The 25,261-nt window shown below is 42.9% G+C and overlaps 1 protein-coding gene and 1 long non-coding RNA gene across 2 annotated transcripts in view; both read left to right on the top strand.

The window, feature by feature from the left end:
- slc27a6 (solute carrier family 27 member 6) overlaps positions 1 to 6,940 on the top strand; it is a 63,136-nt gene extending 56,196 nt beyond the window's left edge. The window contains exon 10 of the mRNA XM_023960484.1: positions 5,831 to 6,940. Within this exon, the coding sequence (XP_023816252.1) occupies positions 5,831 to 6,007 (177 nt within the window). The 3' untranslated portion in view covers positions 6,008 to 6,940. The remainder of the gene's footprint in view (positions 1 to 5,830) is intronic.
- Positions 6,941 to 22,466: 15,526 nt separating this feature from the next.
- LOC110014225 lies at positions 22,467 to 24,419 on the top strand. The gene is made up of 2 exons (XR_002289349.2): positions 22,467 to 23,084; positions 23,968 to 24,419. It is a non-coding gene; the product is annotated as an uncharacterized LOC110014225 (long non-coding RNA).
- Positions 24,420 to 25,261: the final 842 nt, after the last annotated feature.

The raw sequence follows: 25,261 nt of genomic DNA, 5'->3' as shown, positions 1-25,261 counted from the left end.
GAGCTTTGCTTTTTGGCTCAGCTCTCTCTTCACCACGACGGACCAATACAGCGACTGCATAACTACGGACGCCGCTCCGATCTGCCTGTCAATCTCACGCGCCGGTCGTCCCTTGCTTGTGAACAAGACCCCAAGATATTTAAACTCCTCCACCTGGGGCCGGGACACTCCACCCACCGAGAGATTCAGATTTAGTGGTGCTGACCCTCATCCCAGCCGCTTCACACTCGGCCGCAAACCGCCCGAAAGCACGCTGGAGGTCCCGGCTCGATGAAGCCAACAGGACTACATCATCTTCAAAAAGCAGAGAGGAAATCCTGTGGTCCCCAAACCAGATCCCTTCCGGCCCTGGGCCTAGAAATTCTGTCCATAAAAACTGTAAACAGAACCGGTGATAAAGGGCAGCCCTGCCGGAGTCTAACGTGGACCAGGAACAGGTCTGACTTACTGCCGGCTATGCGAACCAAGCTCCTACTCTGGTTATACAGAGACCGGACAGCCCTCAGTAAGGCTCCCTGGACCCCATACTCCCAGAGCACCCTCCACAGGATACCACGGGGGACGCGGTCAAACGCCTTCTCCAAATCCACAAAACACATATGAACTGGATGAGCGAACTCCCACAATCCCTCCAGCACCCTAGATAGGGTGTAGAGCTGGTCCACTGTTCCATGACCAGGACGGAAACCGCTCTGTTGTGCCTGAATCCGAGGTTCGACTTTCGGACGGACTCTCCTCTCCAGTACCCTGGCATAGACTTTCCCAGGGAGGCTGAGGAGTGCAATTCCCCTGTAGTTGGAACACACCCTCTGCTCCCCATTCTTAAAGAGGGGAACCACCACCCCTGTCTGCCAGTCCAGTGGTACAGTTCCCGACTGCCACGCTATGCTGCAGAGATGTGTCAGCCAAGACTCTCCCACAGCAGCCAGAGACTTGAGGTACTCAGGACGGACATCATCCACTCCCAGGGCCTTGCCACTGAGGAGCTCGTTGACTACCTCAGTGACTGCAGCCCGGGTAATAGACAGCCCCACCCCAAAGTCCTCATTGTCTGCTTCTTCAAAAGAAGACGTGTCAGTGGGATTGAGGAGATCCTCGAAAGATTCCTTCCACTGCCCGACAATGTCCCCAGTCGAAGTCAACAGCCCTCCACCTGCACTGAATACGGTGCCTGTGGAGAACTGCTTTCCCCTCCTGAAGCGCCGGATGGTTTGCCAGAATTCCTTCGAGGCCAACCGATAGTCGTTCTCCATGGCCTCACCGTACTCCTCCCAGGACCAAGTTTTTGCCTCCACAACAGTCCAGGCCACAGCTTGCTGAGACTGCCGATACCTGTCAGCTGCCTCTGCAGTTCCGCAAGCCAGCCAGGCCTGGTAGGACTCCCTCTTCACCTTGACATCCCTTACTTCCGGTGTCCACAACCGGGTTCGGGGGTTACCGCCGCGACAGGCACGAGAGACCTTGTGACCACAGCTCCGAGCAGCAGCAGAGACAATGGAAGTGGAAAACTTGGTTCACTCGGACTCAATGTCTCCAACCTCCCTCGGTACCTGTTTGAAGTTCTCCCGGATGTGGGAGTTAAAAACTTCCCTAACGGAGGGCTCAGCCAGACGTTCCCAGTAGACCCTCACAGTACGTTTGGGTCTCCCAAGTCTTTCCGGTCTCCTTCCCCGCCGGAGAATCCAACTCACCACCAGGTAGTGATCGTTGGACAGCTCTGCCCCTCTCTTCAACCGAGTGTCCAAGACACGGGGCCGAAGGTCGCCTGAAACAACTACAAAGTCGATCATTGACCTCCTGCCTAGGGTGTCCTGGTGCCAGGTGTATTGATGGACAGCCTTGTGCTCGAACATGGTGTTCGTTATGGACAAACTATGACGAGCACAGAAGTTCAATAACAAAACACCACTCGGGTTCAGATCAGGGGGGGCATTCCTACCAATCACACCCCTCCAGGTGCCACTGTCATTGCCCATGTGGGCATTGAAGTCCCCCAGGACAACAATGGAGCCCCACGTTGGTGCACCTTCCAATACCCCTTCGAGAGCCACCAAGAAGGCCTGGTACTCCGAACTGCTGTTCGGCCCGTAAGCCGAAACCACAGTTAGAGACCTGTCCCCCACCCGGAGGCGGAGGGACATGACCCTCTTGTCCACTCCAACACTTGGCGGCTGAGCTGGGGGCTCACGAGTAAGTCCACACAAGCCTGCTGCCTCTCACCTTGAGCAACTCCAGAGTGGTAGAGAGTCCAACCCCTCTCTAAGAATTAAGTTTCAGAGCCCAGGCTATGTGTGGAGGTGAGCCCGACTATAACTAGACGGTATCTCTCAACCTCTCGCACCAGCTCAGGCTCCTTCCCTCCCAGAGAGGTGACATTCCATGTCCCAAAAGCCAAGTTCCATGACCTGGGTTTGGGCCGCCAAGGCACCTGCCCTCGACTGCCACCCAAACCACATTGTACCGGCCCCTTTTGAGGTCTCCTACGGGTGGTGGGCCCATGGGAGAGTTGTCCCACGTCGCTCCTTCAGGCTGTGCCCGACTGGGGCCCGTAGGAAGAGCCCCGGTAACCAGGCGCCCGCCTGCGAGCCCCAACCCTGGGCCTGGCTCCAGAGTGGGAGCCCGGTGACGCAAATCCGGGCGGCGTAATTGGGTCCTTGTTTTTTCTCGTCATCAGGGGGTTCTGAACCGCTCTTTGTCTGGTTCATCACCCAGGACCTGTCTGCCATTGGAGACCCTACCAGGGGCTTAAGGCCCAGATAGCTTAGCTCCTGAGACTACTCAAGCTGTCAAACTCCCCCACCACGTTAAGGTGGCGGTTCACGGGGGAGCAGGCCACAAAGCTTCTGGGAAAATGTCCTTTGGACAGATGAGACAAAACTAGTGCTTTTTGGTAAGGCTCATAAGCTCTATGTTCGTAGACTCAAAAATAAAGGATACAACGAAAAGAACACTGTCCCTACTGTGAAACATGGAGGAGGCTCAGTTCTGTTTTGGGGCTGCTTTGCTGCATCTGGCACAGGGTGTCTTGAAGTTGTGCAAAGTAAAATGAAATCTCCAGATGATCAAGGCATTTGGATAGAAATGTGCTGCCTAGTGTCAGAAAGCTTGGTCTCAGTCGCAGGTCATGGGTCTTCCAACAGGAACATGATCCAAAACACACAGCCAGAAACCCCCAAGAATGGCTGAGAGAAAAGCGTTGGACTATTCTGAAGTGGCATTTTATGAGCCCAGATCTGAATCCCATTGAACATCTGTGGAAGGAGCTGAAACATGCCATTTGGAAAAGACACCGTTAAACCTGAGACAACTGGAGCAGTTTGCGCATGAGGAGGGGGCCAAAATACCTCTGGACAGGTGCAGAGGGCTCATTGACAAATACAGAAACCGTTTCATTGCAGTGATTGCCTCAAGAGGTTGAGCAACAAAATATGAAGTTATGGGAACCATCATTTTTGTCCAGCCCTTTTTCATTAGTTTGTTTTTTTAAAAAATTCTGTTAATCAACAACTCAAAAGTAATGGCTGATTTGGATTATTTAATTTTCAATATATTTGAATTTATTGTTACTTTTGAACGTTTCAAGTCATTTCAGTGAGCATTGTGGACTTTCTTTCCTTAACTGAGGGGTACCAACAATTTTGTTTACAATTTTTTACATCCCATTACAAAAGAAGATAGTTAAGGATGTAAAACGTTAGAACTTGATCCTCTTTTTCACTTTATATTCGCGAATTGAATCCATCAAAATTAATATTCTACTGAGGCTACTTTATCTTTCCCAGACGCTAACTATAAATATCCATCAAAACCAATTTTATTAAGGGGACAAAATTATATCACGATTCATATGGGGAGGTAAAAGACCCAGAGTTCACCTTAAAACGCTTCAATTACATAAAAATAAAGGAGGGTGGGGCCTGCCTTCTCTGAAAGATTATTTTCGGGCAGCTCAAATGAAGATGGTGATTAATTGGTGTAATGTGAACTATAAAGCTAAATGGAAAGACATGGAAGAGAATTCACTAGCTATTCCCATACAAGCAGTCCTGGTGGACCCAAATATCCAAAAACATATTGACAATATTTTTAATCCATGAGTTAAGTGTACACTCTCTATATGGAAAAAAGTAGTTAAAGAATTCAAACTAGAAAACGACCTCTCAATATTCAAATGGTATGCCTACGATTCTAATTTTGCTCCAAACAAATTGGATTCACGTTTTAAATATTTGTCCACCAATATTTGGAAGTTTGATTTAGGATGGCAAGGTTTCTAGTCTTGAAACGTTGAAAGAAAAATAGAGGTTTGAAAAGCAGGACTTCTATAGATACCTGCAAACAAGGCATTATATAGACACAAAGATTGGAGTAAAGGTGGAAACTAAATGAGATCTGGTTGACAAAACTACAAAGGCATATAAAGGTGGGATGTCAACTTTAGAACAGGGTCATTTAGACGTTTCTGTTTTCATCAGGATTTAAAGCATAATTTGTGATAATAAATGGTTTCAACCAACCACTAACTTTGAGTGGAAACAAAATGTTTAAGTTATTGTTCATATTCTCTGAAATGTAGCCACAAGGGGGCCCAAGCCACGGATTAATTGTGCTATTCCCAAGCCTGGATAAATGTAGAGGGTTGTGTCAGGAAGAGAATCCAACATAAAATCTTTGCCAAACCAAATATGCGAATCAGACCTATGATATCCATACTGGATCAGTCTAGGCCGGGGTTAACTATGACCGCCATCAGTGCTGTTCACTGACAGGGTGCCTGTGCAAATGGGACTACTGTTGGTCCAAGGTGAGGAAGGTTTGTTTATAGCAAGAGAGAGAAGGAGGGCCTAAGGGCAGGGATGTCAGTTTAGTTTAGTGTAGTTTAGCCATTACCTACTGAATTCTATGACTGATTTCAAGTGCTTATACAAGTATTGGTATGAAGCCCATTAAGACAACTCATTCATTCATTCATTCATTCATCTTCTTCTGTTTGTCCCTTTCGGGGTCATGGGGCTGCTGGAGCCTATCCTGGCCACTTATGGAGTGGGTTTTCTCCGGGGACTCCGGCTTCCTCCCACCATCCAAAAACATGCTTCATAGGTTAATTGGTCACTCCAAATTGTCCCTAGGTGTGAGTGTGAGTGTGCATGGGTGTGTGATATGTGAGACACTGCGACAGACTGGCGACCTGTCCAGGGAGTCCCCTGCCTTCGCCCACAAGTGGCCGGGATTGAGACGACTATTGTTGTAATATTGGACTATATAAATAAAGTTGAATTGAATTGAATAAGAAAGTCATGAATGTTGGACTGAGAGTAGAGACTTTGAATGTTGGAATTATGACAGGAAAAGATAGTTGACATGAGGAAGAGGAGGAAGGTTGACGTACTGTGTGTCCAGCAGACCAGGTGGAACAGTAGCAAGGCTAGAAGCTCAGGACCATGGTTCATGCTGTTCTATCATGGTGGAGATGGGAGGAGAAATGGAGGAGGAGTTACCTTAAAGGAGGAGTTTAAGAGTGTTGTGGAGGTAAAAAGACTGTCAGATGGAGTGATGAGTCTGAATATAGAAATGGAAGCTGGAGAAGGAGGAGAAATTCTGGTTGGATGTTGATACAGTAATCACAGCCGTAGTGTTTTGGAACACCATAGACAATGGATGGGAGGTTAAGGAGTTTTACATATACACTACGCGGGTTACGCACCCACGACTTGGCGGACCAAATTTGGTCGGCGGGCCCTACTTTGGGCACCCCTGATCTAGAGCGTTAGAGCAAATGTTTGTTTTGAAGACGTGAAATGACAGATATGGTGTTTGTTTACTTTCTCAGGATACATTGGAAATGACCAGCACCTTCAAGCAGCAGAAGTTCCAGTTGGTACAGAGCGGCTTCAACCCCTCAACCATCTCGGACCCGCTTTATGTGCTAGACTACCATCAGAAGAGCTACGTTCCTCTTACAGATCAGATTTACCAGAATGTTGTGAGTGGGGAATGGAAGCTGTGAAAGGAAGATGAAGCTCAGTGGGATCTAGAGCCTTGAAGGATGTGATTCTGGGAAAATTAAGCACTATATCATTTTTAAAATAACACACATCATTATGATTACCTGGAAGAGATACGGTAAAAAACAGATTGTTAAAATTACACTGAAAAAATGTATAAACACAACACTTTTGTTTTTGCTCCCATTTGTCGTGAAAAGAACTCAGATCTGAAACTGTCGCAGTTAGGCGAGCAGGAGAAAACCCAGATGCAGGGAAGAACCATGAGCACAATGAAGCAAAGTCCCAAGGTTTTATTTACAAGGGTTCAACTTAGGTATCATAGACTCAGGGGACTAAAACGCACAAGATGAGCCGACACTAAGAGGGAGTTCCCTAAATACAGTTAGGGCTGATAAACAAGGTGTAGGCAGCTGTGACTGCTCCAGGGATCCCCAGGGGAATGGGCGGAGTCACAGCCACCACAAAAAACAAACCAGTAACCCACAAAAGAAAAATGTTCAACAAACATCTGTGATAGTCAGCACTTCTTGGTGAGAGAATCCATCCCACCTCAAAGCTGTGCCATATCAAGATGCTGGTTGGACGCTATCACAGATTTAGACACATATCTCAACAATATTTGTGTTTGTAGAAAATGTTTCAGATCTTATGACAAATAGGAACAAAAACTAAAGTGTTTTGCTTGTACATTTGTAGTGTAGTTAAGGACTAGGCACATTTTCTTGGCTTCTTGCAATCACAAATCAACTTTTTAGAATGTTGGCAAAAAAAGTTTTTTGTAGTAAATCAGACCAATCTCATGAAAACAGACAAGTCAACACTAAAAGTTCTTTGTAAGTGTTCTTGCTCATTATTGTCAATGACAGTCTGTGTTACGGTGAACAAAAGACCTTAACCTCACTGAAAAATAAAATAAGAAAATTCTAACAACACTTGTAATTTAGAGTCGTTATTTACTATAATTATAATTACCATAACCAGGGTTAACTATTAGCATTATCCAGTAAGGGTCTTTAGGAATACCTATCACACTACTGCCTACCTCATAACATGTCATGCCGGCTCAGACGCCACCGGCCAAACAAGGTCTACGTCAGGTTCTGGGGAACCAGAGCACATTGATGGATGGGCTACTGGAACAAGACGGAAATGGACTACATGTAAAGAACAAGGTTCTGTTGGACTGCTACTACTAAAGTAATTCTACTTGGAGAGGTTACATGCAGAAAATGTCGAATGGCTGGATGAGTCCAAACCCACAATCAAGGCTAACTGCCAAGCAACTGGTAGCTCAATGTTCTAACATCCACAAACAGCAACTCCTATCACAATTTGAGATTAAGAAAAGCCTTTCTTTTTGTCATCATGGGCCTCTTGGCTGCATCTCTGATCAGTCTTCTCCTTGTTTGAGCTGAAAGTTTAGACGGACGGCCGGGTCTTTGTAGATCTACAGTGGTCTGATGCTGCTTCCATTTCAGTATTATCTCTTGCACAGTTCTCCTTGGGATGTTTAAAGCTTGAAAACCCAATGAGCTGCAGCGGCCATTCGAGTCAATGTGACTAAGGCTTAAGGCTAATTAATGTATGTTACACGCACTTATGACGTATGAGTTATGCTGTCATACATGTCCTTACGCCACACTTCAGTCGTTCAAAAAGTTCAAGTACTGAGCATGTGATATGTATGCGCCCTCAGGACGGCCACTCAAACCATGCTCTGATTGTGTAATTTCCTTTTTTCCAACAGTCAGCCTGCAAGGAGTTTGTCTGTGTGCACGAGGAAATACGAGTCAGAGAGACTTGTGACATGAGGACTCTACAAATTCGGTCACTCTCCATAGATATACTTAATACTTGTAAGTAGTTGTGTTGAAACCCTGTTATGGTGTGAGTGCATGCGTGTATAAGCACCAACATGTAGTTTACTGATGACACTCATCCAATGACTTTGTATCATCACCCCCTCCCCCCCGTCTGAGCAGCTAAAACTCAATTAAATAAAATTCAGCTTCAGTTACAAAAAGGGGTTTACATGAACATGACTGTAAAAGTAACACATGTTCATCACAAGATCCTCTCAGTTGCAATCTGTGGAAAGAAAAGTTGTTATATAAAACCAAAATATAAATAAAACAAGTCAGTATGAGTGTCATGTAGGAATCTTGGTTTCACTTCCCAGGCCGGGCAATGAGCTAAAATCCAGTGTGGGCCCTTAGGCAAGACCCTTTTTAAAGCTGCCTATCTGGGTCTCTCTGTGACTTAGAAACACAGGGTTGCATCAAGAAGGGCATCTGGCGTAAAAACTCTCTGCCAGACCACCTGTGGCGACCCCACCTGTAGCGACCCGTAAGCCAAAAGGTGAACAACATTTGATACAGATGACAACCAACACCAGTTGAAATCGCCTATCAATAACCTATCAATACCATTTCCTGAAATTCACTTCAGTTTAAGTCTGAAAAAGAGTTACTGATGGCAGATAGAGGCTTTAGAAACTAGCCATGGTCAAAAACTGACCCCTAGGCCAGATATATTGTAGATCCATCTGTCTGATTTCCAAACACACGTGATCCTTTCTGGACTGCTGGAGCCTGTCCCTGCTATTGTTCGGGGAAATGAAGGTACATCCTGAACAAGTCACCAGGTCATTGCAGGGAGCACAGTGGCCTCCAGAACCCTGAAATGGAAGGCCAAATTTGGGTTTTCCCATACCAGACTGTCCGGACCATCCAGCCAAACTGAGCAATCGTGGGAGAAGAACCTCGGTGAGAGCGGCAAAGAAAAAGCCAAAGATCACCGTGGCTGAGCTCCAGAGATCAGTGTGGAGAAAGTTCCACTGAGTCAACACCACTGCAGATCTCCATCGGTCTGGGCTTTATGGTCTGAGAGAGGCCTCTACCCAATCCAAGACATCTCAAAGCTCACATATAGTTTAACAAAAACACATGAAGGACCTTTTGGGGCTTTATTTTAAACAGTATGTGTAGAAACAACCGGGCCCAAATCATCAACTGCCCAAGACAATCCCAACAGTGAAACATGGTGGTGGCAGCATCATGCTTTGGGGTGTTTTTCAGCAGCAAGGACAGCTGGTTGCAACTGAAGGAAAGATGAAAGCGGCTAAGAACAGAAAGATGTTGGAGGAAAACCTTCACCCAGAGTGAAGGTTCACCTCCCAACAAGACAATGACCCAAAACACACCTCTAAAATGAGAAAAGAGGGCCTCAGAACCACTCTGTGACCATTCTTGACTGGTCCAGCCAGAGCCCTGAACTAGACTCTACTGAGCCTCTCTGGAGAGACTTGGAATTGGCTGTGCACCAATGGTCAGCTCCGTCAGGTTAGCAGCTCAAAAGGGTTCTTTGCCGAGTGAAGGGTCTGAGTACTTATGATCATGGCTGACTTTTCAGCTTTCTGTCCTCTTTTTTTGTAAATTTGCAGAAATGTCTACCCCTCTGTTTTTATTTTGTCATGATGGTTCCTTCAGTGTTGAGAAATGAAGTGAAATGAAATAAAATGAAATCTTTGCATTTATAAAGAGTGAAACATTTTAACCCTTGTGCTATCTTAGATGACCCCCCCCCCCCTTCCATTGAGGTGTTCTCCCTACCATGACAAAGGTGGATAAAGGTGGAAAGATTTCATGTAATCCATGGACACCAGTGAAGATCACAAATCATTGAAGAAAAAAGGTTCAGAGCACTGTCTAGTGGGTCTAGATGACCCAACTCCCAATGTTAAAGTGCCTAGGATAGAACAAGGGTTAGGGGGTCTTAATAGTTTCCATGGCAACTGTAACTAGTCTATTTAGTCTTTTTGTTTCAAGTTGCAGTTACATCATTTCTTGTAAATGTAATTTGTTCCACTTGTACCGTTTGAATTTATTATGATTGAAAAATTTTATAATAAATGTTTCCAAGTGGCCAATTTGCTAAAATTCCAATATTTTAGTCTGTTGATACAAAAATTACATAGATTTATTTTGGATCTTCCGTTTTTACAGCTGAGGCTGAAGTTCAGACGGGAGCTGAGGTTTCCACACGAGGTGCTATTCTTTGTGTTTCCAGCAGATGGAACCAAGTTTGCACTTTAACAGCAGACAAGAGGACATGAAGACATATGTGTCTGACATTTCCAGTAAAACATTCATTTTTCATTTATCTTCTTCCATTTGTCCCTTTCGGGGTCATGGGGCTGCTGGAGCCTATCCCAGCCACTTGTGGGTGAAGGCAGGGGACACCCTGGACTGGACAGGTCACGAGTCTGTCACAGGGTCACACATATCACACACCCATTCACAATTTGGAGTGACCAATTAACCTATGAAGCATGTTTTTGGTCAGTGGGAGAAAGCTGGAGACCCTGGAGAAAGCCCACGCATGCACGGGTAGAACATGCAAACTCCACACAGAAAGGTCCCCCATTGGTGTTCCAGCTGGGACTTGAACCAGGAGCCTTCTTGCTGTGAGGCAAGACCCCTGTGCCACCGTGCCACCGTAAAACATATTGAAAGATTATATGTCAAAGCAATGAAGGAAGGAGCAAAACCTTAGAAGAGCTGCAAAGAAAAGTTCTCCATGGAAATGTGGTGATCAGGAAAATCTGGCTGCTCAGCTCATCGTACAACTGCGGCCATGGAATGTTAGATAGATATGGTTAAATTGGTTTCATAGTAAAATGTGTTTGCAGTTTTTTTCCAAGTTATAGCACAATAACGGTTGTGCACAGTTTTCTGTGAACTTTATAAATCTGATTTAAATGCAACAATAAAAATTGGACTGATCTTTTAGTGGTTTGTAAACATATTACAAATGTGGGGTTATTAATTTAAATATATATGGACTATTAGTATGGGAGTGCATCAACTCTAAGCAAATGGCTGCAGAAACTTAAAAACTGTGATGTCAGAGACACTTGCCTCAGGAAACAAGTATAACCTCGACCTCTGGGTTATTAAAAAGCTATTAAAGCCTAAATCCAGTCCTCTACAAAGTGAAAGAGACAGTGAGACAAAGTACTGTGTTTTTGCTTTGGGCTGAAAATGTTTGTATTTTTACTGAAAAGATGAAAAACAGGCATAAGAGTTACCTGTTAGCTCTGATTTTACAGCAGAATCTGACAAATCTAAAAGTATTGCTGAGAACCGAAATGTTGTTAGTGTTTCACATCACAAGAAAATACCAAAACATTTTCATTTAAAATATGCAACAGAAAAAAATAAATGATGCACTTTTGGAAAATATATGTTTTTCACATTTGATTTCATTGCTATGGACTTGTTGCCTTAACCACACTGATCTGTGTTTCTAATTTCAACACCAAAATAAATCCCCCGTTTTTTCTTAGGGAAACTTCAGTGATTTTTCTCTAATATTTGTTTTGAAGTCCACTTCCTTAAACAAATCAGTTAGATAAAGCCCAATGCCGACAGCCGTGTCTGTGTGGTCGTGTTACAGGACGCGTTTGAAGGCGCTTTCCTGAGAAAAAGAGGACATGGAGATGTTCATAGACCAGAACGCCAAAGTCCAAATCTGCGTCGAACGCCATTGACACGTAAGAAGAGAGGCAGCGGATGTGAATGTGAGCGTGTCACGTGCTGCTGATGCGTCTGATTCAAACCAAAGCCTGTAAACAAAACCACACGACAAAAGATCTCTTCAGTCATTGGCCAGGAATTATGAGGGCGGGGCAAAGCAACTAGAGGCAGAAGTTATGGAAGTCCTGCGCTTTGCGGTCCTTGTCGGGATAGTTCACTGATTCAATCTCTATATATCGATAACCAGTCTTAGGCGTCTCAACGTCAGGTACACTTTACTTTGGAGTCATGCTGCAAGATGTTTACCGAAGAGACGACGTCCCACTGGGCGGAGCTCCCCCCAGGGAAGACCCAGGACGCGCTGGAGAGACTACATCTCTTGGCTGGCCAGGGAACGCCTGAGGGTCCCCCCACAGGAGCTGGAGAGGTCGGGGAGGGGGAAGTCTGGGCATGTTTGCTTAGACTGCTCCCCCCGTGACCCGGATGAGCAGAAGATTCCATATTAACAATGATAAATACCTCTCTGGAAATGGGTTACGTGCCACAGTCTTTTAAATATGCAGTTGTTAAACCTCTTCTGAAAAAGCCCAGTTTGGATCCTAGCATCTTGGCCAACTATAGACCGATATCAAACCTCCCCTTTATTTCTAAAATCCTAGAAAGAGTTGTAGTTAAGCAGCTTTACTGCCACCTACAGGACAACAGCCACTTTGAAGACTTTCAGTCGGGGTTTAGACCTCACCACAGTACGGAAACTGCACTAGTTAGAGTCTCTAATGACTTGTTATTGGCCTCAGAAAAGGGACTACTTTCTATTCTGGTCCTGTTGGACCTCAGTGCAGCCTTTGACACTATCGACCGCGGTATTAATAATAATAATGGATTGGATTTTTCTGCGCTTTTCCAGACACTCAAAGGGCTTACATTATGTCCATTATTCATTCACTCCTCATTCATACTTGGTGATGGTAGCTATGGTTGTAGCCACAGCTGCCCTGGGGCAGACTGACAGAGGCGTGGCTGCCATTTCGCGCCTACGGCCCCTCTGACCATCACCGTGATCATTCATACACATTCACACACCAGTGGAGCCACACTGGAGGCAGGGAGGGTGAAGTGTCTTGCCCAAGGACACAACAACATTTTGGCTGGTGGGAGTGGGGATCGAACCGCCAACACAGGGATCAGAGGATCTGCTCTCCAGTGGTTTAAATCCTATTTATCCCATAGATATCAGTTCGTTAATGTAAATGGACATTCCTCTCAGTGCACTCTAGTTAACTATGGAGTCCCACAGGGCTCAGTTTTAGGACCCATCCTGTTTATGCTTTATATGCTACCCCTAGGAAACATAATCAGGAAACACAGCATTAATTTCCATTGCTATGCCGACGATACGCAGTTGTATTTATCCATGAAGCCTGACCAGAATGACCAGATAGAGAAACTGAATGCCTGCATCAGAGACATCAAGACCTGGATGACAAGTAACCCTTGTGCTATCCTAGGCACTTTAACGTTGGGAGTTGGGTCATCTAGACCCACTAGACAGTGCTCTGAACCTTTTTTCTTCAATGATTTGTGATCTTCACTGGTGTCCATGGATTACATGAAATCCTCTCCACATTTATCCACCTTTGTCATGGTAGGGGGAACACGTCAATGTAAGGGGGGGGGGGGGGGTCATAGGATAGCACAGGGGTGTCAAACATACGGCCCGCGGGCCGTATCCGGCCAGCTGGATGGTTCAATCCGGCCCATTCATGAAGACTAAAAATTATAAGGATATTTAAAAAAGAAAGCACGTTTCTAGTCCATTCCTGTGGCGAGTTATGATTTTTTAAAGAAATAACCGAAATGCGCAATTCCACCACAAGGGGGAGCAAAGGAAAAGCAAAACAGTTGAAACAGCAAATCTCTACATGTGCCAAAAACGACACCTAACAGCTCCGAGTCTGGGTAAGATGTAGTTTGGTTCCCTGTGAGCCTCACTGCTGTTGCATTGCAATAAGAATGATCCGTAGTGACACTAATGACCAAAATGTTGTCAAAAAGAAAAAAAGGTTGAAGTGGAGTGCTGAGCTTTCCAGGAAAATGGAAAGAGTCTTATGTGTTCATGGAGCTGAATGCAATTCATGCATGCTTGGTATGTCATCAACAGGTCTCAGTGCTCAAAGAAAATAACATTCAGCACCACTATGAGACTCACCATAAAGAAAAGTTTCACCATTTGCATTTAAGAAAAGAGAAGATTAACAACAATTAGCTGGACTGACAAAATAACCGTCTGCATTTACCAAAAGCCGTGACGTCAGTGATGGAGCTGTCATGGTTTCAGTTTGTTGTGTCTTGTGTTTCGCTTTAGTTCTTGTCCTGTCTTGTTTGGTTCTGTTTCCTGTTTTATTTTGAAAGGTTTCCTGTCTTGTCATGTCTTGAGTTTTACTTCCTTTGGTCCCCATCTGCCCTGATCGTGTTCACCTGTGTCTTGTCTGCCCTGTCTGTATATAAGTCTTGTCTCTGCCTTCCTCCTGTGTTGGTCCATTATTCCTGTCTGGTGTTCATGTCATGCTTTATAGTTCCATGTTCCTCGCCACGCTCTCGTTTAATGTTTCAAGCCATGCCAAGTAAGTTTTGTCTTGTTCTGTAACCTGCTCTGCAGCGCTTTTGTTTTTCTTGTTTTTGTGAATTAAAGCCACTAGCCCTGATCCTCAAGCCTCCGCCTCTGCATCTGGGTCCAACCGGCTCTCGAGCCACCCTCCACCATGACAGGAGCAGTGACAGACACCTGATTGCAAACAAGTTGGAACAAACATCCAAACCATTTTCTGATGGTGAACTTGTGAAAAAATGCTGAAGGCTGCAGGAGTCTTGGGGCACAAAAAGCAGTCGACCTTTGCCAACATGAATCTGTCAAGGATCACGATTGCAGATACAACATCTCTGAGGAGACTTGGACGCCAAATGAAGGAATTAAGTCATTTATTGTATTTTTGGTCACTGTTGATGAAAGCACAGATACAGATATTGCACAACTGTGAATGTTTATTAGAGCTGTTAAAGAAACCGTCACAGCAGAGTTTCTTGAGTTGATGGACACAACAACAGCTGATGACATAGTCAGCTCTCTAGTTACTGTGCTGGACGATGTTGGAGTGAACTGGTCACATGACGTCAGTCTGGTCACTGATGGCGCCCATCAAAGGTCAGGAAGAAGGCAGGTGTTACCACAAAATTCAGGTTGCAAACCATGAAAATATGATTGGACATTTCATTGTGTTTTGCACACTTGAAGGACAGTAAATGTGTTGCTGCACATGATTTAATCCTGATGTTGATGGACGGGTGAAGTTTCAGGAGAGAAAGGAGGTTAACTCCAAATTCTTACGTTCACAAATGTTTGCAAGTTTAAATCAGTTTAATTTTTCATTGATTTGCACATTTACATTTTAGGCAGGTGTTTCATTTTTTTCTGTAGCCCCTCTTGAGTTTATTATTGGGATTACATCAGATGTAAAATATTGAGTCTGTGTAAAATTGAATAAACCAGGACTTCCGGTTATGGCGGCCATGTGAAAAGTCGTGTTTTCTGCCGCTCTGCAGCTCGTGCTATACCTTTATGAAAGGAGAACTTTACTTGCTGCTATCCCAAACTAAATTTCAAGAGGAATGAAGGAATAATGCCTAAAAAAGCTAAAACTGGAAAAAAAACAACTGAAAATTCTAAGCAATCCAAGTTAACAGAGTTTCGTCTTCGAGGGGAAGCGCAGAAGGCTAACGCTACCACTGTCCAAATGGCGGAGACGCGCGAGGAGGAAAGCAGCAAGGTGGATAAAATACTGTCTGTTGTGACCTCCATGAAGACAGACTTTTCTACAAGATTTGACAAACTTTTATTGGTAGTCGAAGACATAAAACGGGAACTGAATAATTGCGCTGAACGAGTGACACAAACGGAGGTGCGCATTTCCAACACGGAGGACGACATCAGCATTTTGCAGGCCAAGGTGAGCGCACTGGAAACAAAAGGAAAAGTTCTGGAGGACAAAGTCATGGATTTGGAATCAAGATCAAGGCGGAACAATTTAAGACTTGTCAACTTTCCAGAAGGAGCTGAAGGACAGGACCCGTGCCTGTTCTTGGAAAAGTGGCTTCCAGAGGCGCTCGGCACCGAAATGCTTCAGACTCCGCTGACCATAGAAAGAGCTCACCGAACCGGGCAGCGGAGAGACAGCAACGCTCCACCTCGCACTCTCATCATGAGATTCCTTAACTATAAGGATAAGCTGGCTGTTGTCTCTGCGGCGCGGGCCAAAAAGGATCTTCGCTACAAGGAGCAGCGGATCCGACTCTACCTGGACCTCGCGGCGGGAGTGCACCAGCTTCAGAAACAGTTCGACTCGGTTCGAGAGGATCTATGCAGAAGTTACTGGTGACCTACGAGGGGAAGACGCACGCCTTTAAAACACCGACAGAGGCTGGAGAGTTTCTCAAGAAGATCCAGAAGAACTCTGGCTACGTTCACACTGCAGGGCTTAATGCTCAATTTGGATTTTTTGAAAAAATCCGAATTGTTTGCTAGACCGTTCACATTTCCAAGTAAATCCGAACTTTTGTGATCTCCAGTGTGACCGTGACACGACCCAAACGAGACCCGCATGCGCAGAAGCCAGAAGAATACTCAACGGTGAACGACGTCACTTGTTGTTTGCGGAGCCAACGTTAACAATGGATGTCAACAACAGTGTTGTCAAAAGCGGAGCTCTTTTTGTAATATTAAATTTATTTTCACGAAGGAGCAGCACAATTACAATCTTCTCATTTTAAGAAGGCAATGGAGTCGGGATCGTCTGTACCCACTGTAGTGGAAGAGGAATGTGTATGTGTTGGGGCCGCGCCCCCCCTTGTGTGCAAGCGCGTGCCGCGATAGAGAATAGGTGGGGGGGCAGTGTGGGCGCATTCATGTTGTGTGTTACGGAGGACGGTAATAAAAGAAGGTTTCCCCCAGAATAAATGCTATGGACTCTTTATTAACCCGTTCTGGAGAATCTAAGGATCAGAACAGGGAGGAGGAGGAGGATCGCCTCGGGTCCCCCGCGCTTCTGAGCACGGTGGAAAGGGGAGAAAGAAAAAAAAGTTATCGCGGTAAAGGTTCGACACCACGCTTGGCCATTTATCTGGAATTTTTTTCAAAAAACGCCCAGTTGCGATAAGAGCCCTGGAGTTTGGCCCGAAAAGAGCGATCACCCCAAATATTAATCCAATCGGGGATCTCGCTTCCCTTCCACTGACTGATCTCAGCAGCATCGTCCACCATGGTTAATGTTTACGTTCTCGTTCCCGGCTACTTCAACGCAAAATGATGACGTTTGTTGCGTGTCGATGACGTACGGTTCGGAATCAAGTCGCCTGGCCGGTCAGACGGCGGTCGCAATTGAAAAGAACGGCTACAATTCGGAATCAGGACGGCAAATCCACGGGGCCTGGGTCGCAATTGAAAAGATCGGATCTGTGTCATTCAGACTGTCATGAAAGGATCGGAATTGGGCCGCTTAGGGGCAAAAAATTCAGAATTGGGTCGTTTCAGCCTGCAGTGTGAACGTAGCCTCTGAGTGAAAATGATTCTGATCTGACATACTATTCTCTCAACAGTTGTGAGAAACAGGTAACGGGACGGTAAAATTGGCATTCCAATTATGGAAACATTTGAGTGACTTTTTTTCTTCTTCCCTTATTTTTCTTTTTTTAATTAATAATATTTTTTGAAACAATTTTTACAATTGTATACATCATGTGAAAATTAACAGCGTAGTAAAAATATTTTTGGTCAAGGCACGACCAGCAGTGGCGTTAATGTTCAATTTGAGTGACATGGGCAGACTGCTCCTCCCAGAGAGAGGATCAGGCACGTGCCATGGCGGGAGACACAATGTGGGGGGAGGGAAACCCATTCAGTTGGGTAAATGGGGTAACGGGTGTTCAAGTTTGGTGTTTTGGATATGTTCTCTTATATCCAGGTTAGTTAGGCTTCTCTTTAAAAAAATGTTCATTGTATTATGTGAAAGTTTCACAGCAGCTGAAAAGAAATACAGATCTCTTTTTTTTTTCAAGAGATAATTTACTCTAAATGCAAATAAATACATGATCTGTCCAAATCAATGCAAGGAGTAGATCTAAACTTTGTAACATGGAATTGCAGGGGATTGCAACGTTTCAAAAAGGTCAAAAAAGTAATAAACAAAATAAAAGATATGGGTTCCAAAATAGTCTTTCTTCAGGAGACCCATCTTCTAGAGGAAGACGAAAAAAGAATTAGAAGAAGGTGGCGAGGGAGCGTATTTGCTTCAGCATTTTCTTCCAGAGCAATAGGAGTGATGACCCTTATTCATGAATCTGTACCATTCCATGCTAGTAATGTGATTAAAGACAAGAGGGGTAGATATTTAATAATACAAGGATCATTATTGTTGGAAACATTAAATTTGGTTAATATTTACGGTCCTAATTCTGATGATTTTAAGTTTTACGAAGACCTGTTCCTTACACTTTCAGCGCTGCCTGGGCAATTTATAATAGCTGGGGACTTTAACTGTACCTTAAATCCAAGCCAGGATAGATCCACAGGAACCGACCAAACTCATAACAACTGTAGACTGAGTATTCTGAGATCAATGAAAGAACTAAAACTGCTAGATATTTGGAGGGAATTAAATCAGCAAACCAAGGCCTATTCATGCTATTCTGCAACATTTCAAACCTACTCACGTTTCGATTATTCCCTAATTTCTTCTGAATTGATGTCCAAAATCCAAAAATGTACATATCACAATATTGTAATTTCGGACCATGCTCCATGTTGCCTAGTATACAGGGATGAAAAAATATCCAGCGACCCTCCTAGATGGCGATTCCAACACAAATGGCTGCAGGACGGAGAGTTTGTTAAATACATAGGAAAACAAATAGATGACTTTTTCTACTTCAACACAGATCAAACTTCAGCCTGCATTAGATGGGATGCCTTTAAGGCATTTCTTAGAGGAAAAATAATTAGTTACACAAGCTATAAAAATAAGAAAGACAAACAAAATTTTGCACAACTAGAGAACAAAATAAAACACACACAACAAAAAAATTATGAAAATGGGGATCTGGAAGCAAAAAAAGAGTTATTACTCCTAAGAGCAGAACATGACAAACAGTCCAGTAACAGGGCTGCATCAAGCCTTTTAAGGTTGAAACAAACATTTTATGAACAAGGTGACAAGGCTGGAAAATTTTTGGCATGGCAAATAAAACAACTGGAAACTAAAACCTCTATCACATGTATCACAAAAAATGAACAAAACTTAGTCAATCCAAAAGATATCAACAATGCCTTTAGAGAGTATTAACAGAAACTGTATGACGCTCAAGGGAACTGCAATCCTACTGACATTAATAGTTTCCTAAATAGGCTGAATATTCCAGTTATCTCAAATGAGAATAAGATCAATTTGAATTTAAAGTTTAATAACATAGAAGTCGCACAAACTATTGAAAACATGAAATCAGGAAAAAGTCCAGGTCCAGATGGTATTCCGATTGAAATATATAAAAAATTTAAGGATAAATTGCTAACACCCCTACTGGAAATGTTTACTGAGGCATTTGAAAAAGAATGTCTTCCACTCTCCATGAATCAAGCCCTAATCACATTACTGCCAAAACCAGGTAAACCACCTAACAAATGCGAGAATATGAGGCCTATTAGTTTACTGAATTCTGATCTTAAAATTATTTGCAAATTGTTAGCAAGCCGGCTCCAAAACGTTCTGCCACATATAATAAATAGAGATCAGAATGGCTTTGTCGCTGGAAGACTAGGATCTCATAATGTGAGAAAAGTTTTAAATATCATTCATCATAAAAAAGAAAACAGAGACACTGCTCTCCTGTCATTAGATGCAGAAAAAGCATTTGATAGGGTTGAGTGGCCCTAACTTTTCAGTATCTTGGAAAGATTTGGATGCGGATCCAACTTTAGAAAATGGATCAAGATTTTGTATAAAGACCCGACAGCGGAAGTTTTAACAAATAGAAATTTCTCTAAGCCAATTAAAATTAAGAGAGGATGTCGGCAAGGATGTCCTCTCTCTCCTTTGCTTTTTACTTTAGCAATAGAACCATTTGCAGCAGCGATTCGTGGACATACACAGATAACTGGAATCACAATAGGACCCACTGAACACAAAATGTCTTTGTTTGCAGACGATGTCATTTTATATTTGAGTAACCTTACTTCATCAATCCCAGCAGTGCTGGAAGTGATTCAAATATTTGGAAGTATTTCAGGATATAAAGTGAATAATGCAAAATCCTCAATTTTAATGCTAAATTCTATGGAAAGGCAAAACCCCACTTCCAAAACATCTCACTTTAAAGTAGTAGAACATTTTGAATACTTAGGAATGGTAATTGTACCAAAGCTGGATCAAGTTGTCCAACGTAACTATGATTACTTAAAAGAAAAAATCAAAGATTCAATAGACAGATGGATGAAGCTGCCCATAACTATAATGGGAAGAATAAATATCCTAAAAATGAACGTATTGCCAAAACTGCTATACTTGTTCCAAAATATCCCTCTGGCACCCCCTCTAGAATTATTTGCTTGGTTAAAGAAAATCACAGTAGCCTATATGGAACAACAGAAAACCTAAACTCCGTCTTACTTTACTATACTTACCATTTGATGGAGGGGGGCTAAAATGCCCTGATTTTAAGCATTACTTCTGGGCTACACATCTGCGCTCCATTATGTTTTACTTCTCTAATGAGAATAATCCACATTGGGTGGAAATGGAATCCCACAATTTAAAAATACCTTTACCATCGTTCTTATACTCTGATAAAATAAGAAAGTTACAAAGACAAATCAAAAATCCTTTCTTGAAACACATGATAAAGGTCTGGTTTGAGGTCAAAAACTATTTAAAAGAAGTAAATTCTTTATCACAATTCAGCCCAATCTGGGGTCACCAGTGTTTTGTACCAGGCAGAATGGATACACGTTTAAAACGTGGGCATCCAAAGGACTTAGAACAATTAGAGATTTGTACCCCTCACAGTCTGATACCTTTATGTCCTTTGAGGAGCTAAAATCTATGTACGACCTGGATAAAAAACACTACTTTAAATATCTTCAGTTAAGAAGCTTTGTGAATGCAAACCAAAAGAGTCTTAACAAAATTCCTTTTTCACAGCTGGAAACCCAGATGATGAAAAACAAATTAAGAAAAGGCATCATTTTGGACCTCTATAACTTATTGACATCTAATACATCAGAGAACTCAAATGGTAAATTAAAATCATGGAATGATGACTTATTACTCAATATTAATGAAAATGATTGGACAAGGGCATGTTGTAAGATTCATTCTATGTCTATTAACAGTCGACTGAGAATACTGCATTTTAAATGGTTAATGCGTTTATATACGACACCAGTGCAACTAAATAAATATAATAAGAACATACCAGATGTTTGTGCAAAATGTGGATTTAAAGGCACATTGAAGCATTGCATGTGGGAGTGTCACCAAATACAAATCTTTTTGGAAGAAGTTAAAATTACAATAGAAAAAATCATCTCAAAACAACTTACATTGAGCCCTACCCTATTTCTTTTGAATATATATCCAGTGAAACATTATTTTAGTAATACAGAGAGTACATTTATTGATATCAGTTTCTTAACGGCTAAAAGGTGTATTGCACAGGCTTGGAAAAACATGAACAGACCTAGCATAAATCAGTGGCTAGAACAAATGTTGTATTGCCTTCCTTTGGAAAGAATAATGTATATCCATAAAAGCAAACAACACCTATTTGAGGAAATTTGGGGACCCTTTATTAATTATATTCAAAAATTAGAACTAATAGATGATTCAACAGATTTTTGATCTCAACCGCACGGAATTTTGCAACCTCAGTTTAAAAGCTTTTGAAAAGGAGAGCTGTGATGGTATCATGTAAGAGAAGCAATGTTCATTGTTAAGTTTTGTTTTATGTAATTATAATTTTTATTTGTTTGAGTGCAGATATTTGTTTTGAGTGAAATGTCATACAATACAGTTTAGTTTTTTTTTTTTTTATTATTTTATTTCCTTTTTGCTTTTTGTCTTTTTATAAGGAAAACGTAACTGGTATTATTGAAGTTGCTGTGTTGTCATGACTAATTCTTTAAATAAAAAGTTGTGGAAAAAAAAAAAATTGAATAAACCAAAATTTTTTTAAGTGAAATGCATTTTATTTTACATCCATTGGCCTCTGTGAATGAATGTGTATTAATAAGGCTACCATGTTGGATGAGGCATTTTTTCTAACTGAGTAAAAAAAAAAAAAGGTGTTTTTTGTTTTATGTTACTGATCCGGCCCACTTAGGATCAGACGCCTTGAATGTGGCCCCCGAACCAAAATGAGTTTGACACCCCTGGGATAGCACAAGGGTTAATGACCTCCTCTTGAACCCAGAAAAAACTGAGGTCATTATACTTGGTCCTAAAAACCTCAGAGATGCTCTGTCTGATCAGATAGTCTCCCTGGATGGCATAAGTATAGCCCCTAATTCCACAGTTAGAAACCTTGGGGTTTTATTTGACCAGGATTTATCATTTAAGGCTCACATATCTCAGGCGTGTAGAACTGCCTTTTTTCACCTGTGGAATATTGCTAAGATCAGAAATCTACTTTCTAAGAGTGATGCTGAAAAACTCATCCATGCATTTGTTATGTCGAGGCTGGTTGGAGGTAGAGCGTTTAGCCACCAAGCCCCTGTCTTATGGAATAAACTCCCAGCTCATGGAAGAGAGGCCGACTCAGTTTCTACATTCAAAGTTAGACTGAAAACATTCCTCTGTGGACAGGCTTATTGTCAGACTAGTTATTATTCAGAGATTATTTAACTTATTGTTAATGTGTTTAAATGAAACTTAACAAAAAAGTTTTTAGTAAAGGTAAAGGTAAAGGTTAACTTTATTGTCCTCAAAGAGGAAATTTGTTCTGGGCCAGAGAGCTACAAACTGTAAAACATCCTTCATCATTCACACATCACATACATGATAAAAGAGCATAAAGCGATTACATGATAAATAAATAAAAACAGAGTATACAGATTTTTACCCCAGTCCTGACCTTCACAGTCGAGAACACGAGTAGTAGGCTGCTAGAAGTTGAAGCTGGGGTAACTATGGTGCTCTGGGGTTCTGTCCTCTTTTCTCATCTACTTCTACCCTTCCTCTCTCCTCTATTCTTGATCATTATTCATCATTTAGTTCTCCATGTCTCTGTTTGGTGCAGTGATTCATGTACTGTCCCTCTTTCACACTGCCTTCCTGGGGAGTGGAAGGGCTTCCAGATTCCAGTTGGCTTGTCTGTTCCCTGACCGTAGACCTCGTCTCTGCTCCTGCTCCTACACTTGGCTGTGGATCCTTCCTCCGGCTGGCCTCGCGCCCCCAGCCGTCCCCCAACCTCATCTGGATGAAGTTCATCTACATGTACAGTAAGATAAGCTAATTCTCTCTAAGAGTTCTGGCAAATCACCCTGTCTGTCCTGGGGGAGGATGCCTCCTTCATGCGTACACCCCTGAAGTTTCCTTTTCTTCTTTTCCAGAATCCGTTTTTTTTAGTTTTTCCTTTCCGTGAACGAGGGGCTAAAGAAAGGGATGCCAGTTTAGTTTAGGCATCAGCTGTTGAATTCTATGACTGATTTGATGTTTATTATTCCATAACCGGTTTGAAACCCATGGAGACGACTATTGTTGTAGTCTTGGGCTATATCAATAAAATTTAATTGATTTTACATTCCATAATGACCAGCTACGGTAGCCAATCTGGTTCAGTTGTTTTGCTCTGAGGATAGATTGTATTCAGACTGAGGAATCTCAGAGCGAATCGAAGTCCGATTGGAAACAAACCGAGACCACCTGCAAAAACGGGTCACAGAGCAGTTCCTGGTGCCGGACCAGGGTCAGCTTGGGTATACAGTGATCCCCCCTTTTTCGCGGAGGTTAGGGACCAGAGAAAGACATCCACGAATTTGGAGACCCACCCCCCACCCCCCAGGCTGCAGAATGTCTGATGTTTCCTCATCCAAACCTCTGAAACATCTCTGATGCTTTGGAGACATTAAAGAACATTGATCACCAGATCAATAGACGGTACCGTAGCGTCCTCTATGACATCAGGAGAGTCTCTTTGTGTCTCTGTGTCTTAAAACCAGGACTCTGCTTGTCCTCCTTCATCAGGTCAGGTCAGTGTCAGAGGTCATCTTCGTCCAGAAGAGGCCGTTTCATCCGTCGTTCATTCATCCGGATGATAATTATTCTCTACGATTATCTTCTTCAGCGCTTCAGGAGATTTTCTGAGCTGATTTCTCCCTGCAGGGGCACCGACTCGGTTCTAGTGATTCAGGAACCGCTGGAACCAGCTGGGAGATATTCTGTAGCAGCCGGCGAGGACGCCCACGGGTCGGCGTGCTCTTCCTCTACGCTCCACCCTCCCCCGCAGCCCCTCCTTTGGACGCAGAAGTGATGACCCACGAATGCGTGAAACCATGGATACTGACACGTGAACACGTGGGGGAACGCTGTCTTCAGACTGAAAATTTGTTCCTAATTATTGGGGGAAATGAACTCTGGTTCACTTGAATCAGATGTGTGGGTCTGAATGCAGCCTTACAGGACGATGGCAGCAGAACTGTTTTAATAAACAGGCTTTTCTGCGTAATGGATGAGAAACGATCCAATAGGGAGAAGAATAGTATCCAAGTGGAAAAAAAGCTTTCACATTTACACATGCCATATTTTGAATAAAGGTCCTAATATTGATGGAGAAACATGTTTTTGCATCAGCAATAATTGATCTGTTTTTAAGAAAATCGTCCTGAGCGACAGAAAAAGTCTTGATGCAGAACAAAAATAAGGGTAGGAGGTGAAAAAATGGACCAACTTCTGCCTTTCTTATTATAAAAATGGTTTTGTTTATGTTAAGTATTCTTTTCACGAGCATTCAGCTACACTTTTGGGAGGAATAATACGTTTTTAAACCACTGCAGGAAAATATCAGCCCCCAGATGCCCCCCCCAGCCTGCAGCCTATCCGTATAAAGACGAATGTCCTCAAGCTTCTGTCCTGACATTTGCTCGTCTATGGGGAGTGTCAATATTTTTATAAATAATGTTTATAGGTGTTCAAAGTTCATTTGTAACACTGCACACTGCAACCTGCCTGCTGTATATACTGCTGGGTGTTTGCTAAAAACACGGGGCAACTTGAAAAAAGGCTTGAAGATGAAATTTTCCACTTAACCATTTCTGTAAAAAACTGATTTTTTAAATGATGCTTGGAAGTTTGAAACTCTTTTCCTTCCTCTTCAGGACATAATCATTTAGTTGGTTTGGATTTTTCTGCTTCTTCTTTCTTTGTTAAATTCTTCTGAGGGTTTTTTCAGGCAAAAACCAACCAACCTGCTGCCAAACAGGATTATGGAATCCGGCTGGTTTAAGTCAATATATCGGTCTTCAAAAAACATCACAAGTCTCATTCACAACGATTATATTAATATTATTCCTGAACTGATTCTTAAATCCAAACCAGACCTAATCTTCATGTTCCATTTGAGGCTCTCTGTTCGTTTGATTCTCCTCCTTTGGTCCAGTCTATGCGCTTTAGTTCTGTG

This window comes from Oryzias latipes, chromosome 12 (assembly GCF_002234675.1).
Source record: "Oryzias latipes chromosome 12, ASM223467v1".
Classification (NCBI taxonomy): domain Eukaryota; kingdom Metazoa; phylum Chordata; class Actinopteri; order Beloniformes; family Adrianichthyidae; genus Oryzias; species Oryzias latipes.
Note: the sequence above shows the minus strand (reverse complement) of the source record. Positions and strands in the feature narration are given on the sequence as shown.